General features: G+C 44.6%; 1 protein-coding gene across 2 annotated transcripts in view; it reads right to left on the bottom strand.

Annotated features, from left to right (window-relative positions):
* The window catches only part of kiaa0232 (KIAA0232 ortholog), a 14817-nt gene extending 11289 nt beyond the window's left edge, over positions 1–3528 (bottom strand). Inside the window, exons 1-2 of one of the 2 annotated variants that reach the window (XM_031851170.1) lie at positions 3212–3528; positions 593–1164 (exon numbers count right to left, since the gene is read on the bottom strand). In XM_031851170.1, coding sequence (XP_031707030.1) covers positions 593–829 — 237 coding nt within the window. In that variant the 5' untranslated portion in view covers positions 830–1164; positions 3212–3528. The remainder of the gene's footprint in view (positions 1–592; positions 1165–3211) is intronic. The other variant, XM_031851171.1, reaches the window with a different exon arrangement.
* Positions 3529–4623: the final 1095 nt, after the last annotated feature.

The raw sequence follows: 4623 nt of genomic DNA, 5'->3' as shown, positions 1-4623 counted from the left end.
GGGGGGGGGAGGGGGGGGGGGGGGGTCAGAGAGCGGAGGGAGGGAGGGGGGGGGAGGGGGGGGGGGGGGGACAGAGTTGCTCCGCCATTAAGCGGGCAGCGGAGGAAGTGACAGAGGAGAGACGACGTCTGTGTAAAAGCGACAGCCGGCACGGCGGAACTACACGCGCACACACATTAGACGCCAACGCTGTTGTGTTACACGTCACGACTCTTTTGCTCCCAGAATGCCGGCATGCTATCTAAAATCCCACACTGGGGTGACATTGCTGCTTGGTTCAGTGTAAAAAAAAGGCAAAGCCGTCGCGATGCCGGATCTGCCTTAACTTCTTTATGGTGGAATCTCTGTGTGAAACTGGCTTATGTCAGTTTAGTCCTCGGTACAAGTGCCATGATGTGAAAGAAAAGCTCCATTGTTAACTTCTTGATGTCTTCCTCTAACGAGGTCATTATATTGACGCACTCACTTCCCTTCCTGGATAAAGCCTACTGCCCACTCTTTTGACAACGCAAAACACAAACAATGACAAACAATCATTTTCTACGCTTTTTGACTTGACTAGCAATGTTCATTAAAGATTGTGAGAGCCCACCTGGTCCTGCAGGTCATAGTCATAACTGTCATGCAGGAGAAGGCTGAGGACGTAGCGGGTGTAAATCATGGCATCAATCCCGCACTTCTCAAGCTCCTGGCCAAGCCAGCTTTGAACTGGACCCAGCGACTGGAGCAGGGACATCTCCGAGGCAGGCAGGGGGCCCACGAGGGGGTAGGGGCAAGAGAGGTTTTCAGGAGGAGCAGGACCGTCTGAATCGGTGCTCACGGGACGCATAGGACCTCAGGTGTTGGCCATTCTCAGGTGAAGCAGCATTGTGATGGGTAGTTACTGTCGGGTGGTCGGTGGAGAAGGGTACAGAGAGAGGACGAGGCAGAACCTTGGGAAGAGGGGGCAGTCACTCCAGCAGGACGCACTGAAGGGGCTCTACATGGGGAGGCATGTAGGATGGTGTTTTTTTTTATTATTGCTTTGAGCAAAAAGGGGATTTTACTCGTCAGGCATGGCTTGTGCTGCTGATAGATCTCAGCTGCTGAGCAAAACACGGGACGTGTTTGCGTCTCAGTCGGAAGAGTCCATTGTGGGGCTTCGTCTTACTTCAACGGCACAACCTGAAACAGAGCAAATAATTATCAGTTTCACTGCGATATTTTCAATGCTCAATGCAAGCACTTGAAAAGAAAGAAAAAAAAAAAAAAAAAAAAAAAAAAAAAAAGACATGGTCAAAGACCTTATACACAACCCCGACACAGAACCAAACAGAAGGAATCAAGGCGTCTTTATATTAAAAGATGCATGAAGGGATGATGGAAATGATATTTTCCATGATTTAAAAAAAAGGGAGACAAACAGTAAGACAAAAGCTCATACAGATCCTACCACGGCATATAAATCTTGTTCCTTCTCCCAAAGGATGTAGCCTGTTCATAGCCTTGCTTACCAGCATGTTAATGGGCTCCTTAGAGAGCATGAGCTCTTTAAATAATGTAGACAGCAGTCACAATCATGATCACACATTATGGTGGTAAGCCCTGTGTAAAGTGAGTAACAGGTCAACAGGGCGATGTGCGTTATTGAAGTTTGAGTGCTTAATGAGCCTCCTGTTAAGGACATACAATGTAACACAAGAAAGTGATAGGCCATATAAAACACCTGGATGACAGCAAGGTTTTATAAAACTCCTACAACAGGAAGCACCACTTATTCCCTCCCCTTACAACCACAAAAAAAGAGCTGCATAGTTTAATTTGAGAGCAATAAAACCAAATACGTCCTGGGTTAGTAGCCATGGCAAAACAAGAACCAGCGAACCCCAGCGGTTGGGTATAACAGTGGGCACCGGGCAGGGGAACCCTTGCTGTCAAATTAATGAGTTTAGTTTAAGAGCAGCGAATTAGGGAACCGACATGAAGAGCAAATGGAGGCTGCGCCAATTTGATTGGCTGGCCCGGTCGTAACTCATCAGTTGGATATTAAAGGCTAGCCATAGAGGCGTCAAAGAGGCAATAGTTATGTCGTATGCAACCATACTGTTTGAGCAAGCCTTCCGTAGAGGAATATTATCAGATAAATAAATACAGATGGACAACAGCTAAAAGGTTAGCTAGCTTCATCGCTAATTGCTCATGCTAAATATGGCTGACCAGTGTCTACAGCCCAGCTGTTCCTTGAACGCACACTAGCCCCGAAAGCTAGCTCCTGACTGCACTGTTCACATACCAACTTTATCACACAACCCGCGATTTAATGCGATTTCTCTGACATCGAAAGGAACGAGATAATGCAGTTTGTGTAGTGTTAACTTGCGGATTCGCCTACTTTACTTCGGGTACATGGTAACGCTGTGCAAACATGTAACGTTATGGATTAACGTCACTGACATTAGCGTTATATTGCTGGGCTATGTGCGGCAATGCAACCACAGAACAGCCAGGCGAAATCTTTAAGATAAAGTCACGTTGTTGGTGTCATTGTTGTGATGATTGACCACAGAGTCGGAGGTTAGGTGACTAACGTTGTTCTGACTCGTGGTACTAACGTCGGTTAGCTCGCGTCACAAGGTTAGCTGAACCAGCGACCTTTAACGTGAGCTAACGAGCTAAATTAGCCGAGTTAGTGAGGGCTAACGTCACTGCTGCTGTCAAACAGTTTATTAGGACGTTTAAAGTGAACGTTACTTGACATGCTTTATTTAGGTTAGACAGGATAGAGGAACTTGCGATCTAATTAATGTAATGCTAATAACGACGTCTATATGTATAGTTATATGTCGGTCAGGTGAATTGTTTCTATTCAGTGACATTAGAGCCCTGACGGGTCTCCATTAACTAGCTAGTTAACAGTTCACGTTAGCTAGCAAGCAGCAACACGTTTACGTCAGGCCAAGTCTAAACTTTCAGTCGGAAACGTAGCTAAAGTCAGGACCATATTTCAGAGATATAAATGTAAACGAACGTTAGCTAACGTTAGCTTTCTTGTACGCTTGTTGTTGTGATCGAGAGGAGGAGCGGCTGCTCCAGAGCACTGTCAGACGTTTCCCATCAAAATGTACGCCATATCGTCACACAGCGAAATAGTAAACTGCTTACAAACAACACTAAACGGGGACAAAAACACCACAGTGCGATAAGAAACCTGCCGGTCCACTGGTGTACCTACCTGCCGTGGGCTGAAGTAAAGAAGAGCGGCTATTTCTCTCCCGCTGCCGTTCCGAGCTCGAGCTCTGGAATCCGCTGCGGTAGCATCGCGTATCATGGACGCCGACAGAAATGGCGCTGTTTTTCACTTCCAGTGCTGCTTCAATAGCGTCAAGGAAACCGGCGACATTTCGGCTCAAGCTAGCGGAAGGTCATTCGTCGATGACACTTAATACCCAGAACCACAATGTCCGCTATCGAAAATCCTGTTTCATTCAGAGAAGGACTCCCGAATGCGCCACCCTCCGCGTTCGTATCTAGGCAACAAGGCGAACCTCTGCCGTCCTATTCGTTTAGGTTTGATTCCTCCGCCAGGGTATTGCATCAGAAGCCCAACTAGTACTTATCATTTATACTGTATTCAAATGAGGAATGACATTGAGGAGATTAAACTCAGCTCTGAAATTGAATTAGTGATTAAATCCTAGCTCTTTTAAATTTGTAAAAATAAAAACACAAGCACAAATAACTCTTGTCTCGTATGTGTATATCTACAAAATACACATAACAATATTGTTACAGTTGAAAATTGTTTTTAAATTACTGTCATTATTATTTACTCCACAAAGTATGAATTATGAATTATTTTCATATAAAGTTATTATGCTTCATAACACAGAGTACATACCTTATCAACATAATCAACAAAATGTATAAATTAAGCAGAAATAACATTTCTGTGCAATTTTGCCATTTGACTACAGCTTTGAGTTTTCAATATCTTGCACAAACTGAATCAGTAATAATCATCCTTAAAAAAGGCAAATTTTCAGTTAAAGTTTTGACAAAGCAACCATACATAAACTGATTTAAGATTTAATTTAGTATCACCAGGGCCTTCTATTCTTTATTATGAACCACTGTTTAAAGCAGAGTTGTAGCTTTAATTTTCATAAAGAAGCAATACCATCGCTAATGTCAGTACTGCTTTTGTAATTTAAAAAAACCCTCTCTCCCTCTCGAAGCCTCTCGGTTGCCACTAACGACGAAGTGTGTATGTATGTTGGGGATGGTGCTCATTCTTTACACTCAGCACCTGCCCCTAATCAAGGGTCCATAGTGTGGCACACTTCATGTGTCCTCCGGCCCCTGGGGTTATGACCTCTGGGACGAGATGAGTCGAGGCCTATTGCACGGCTGTATACTCCTGGCACCACACACACACACACACATACACACACGCTTCATTAACAGATGTTATCTTTAAGTGTATGTGGGGTGAGTAAAGAGAGAGCAAAAGAGGTCAAGACAGGAGTGTGTGGAGTCTGTGCCAGCACAAAACTACAGTTCCCAATTATGAGTTCTGCTTTTGATCTTTATCGGAAGCCAGAGCAGTGCAGCCAAAGGCCAAACACAAATTGACTGTCTGCAACA

This window comes from Anarrhichthys ocellatus, unplaced genomic scaffold (assembly GCF_004355925.1).
Source record: "Anarrhichthys ocellatus isolate YVR2014 unplaced genomic scaffold, GSC_Weel_1.0 scaffold11, whole genome shotgun sequence".
Lineage (NCBI taxonomy): Eukaryota > Metazoa > Chordata > Actinopteri > Perciformes > Anarhichadidae > Anarrhichthys > Anarrhichthys ocellatus.
Note: the sequence above shows the minus strand (reverse complement) of the source record. Positions and strands in the feature narration are given on the sequence as shown.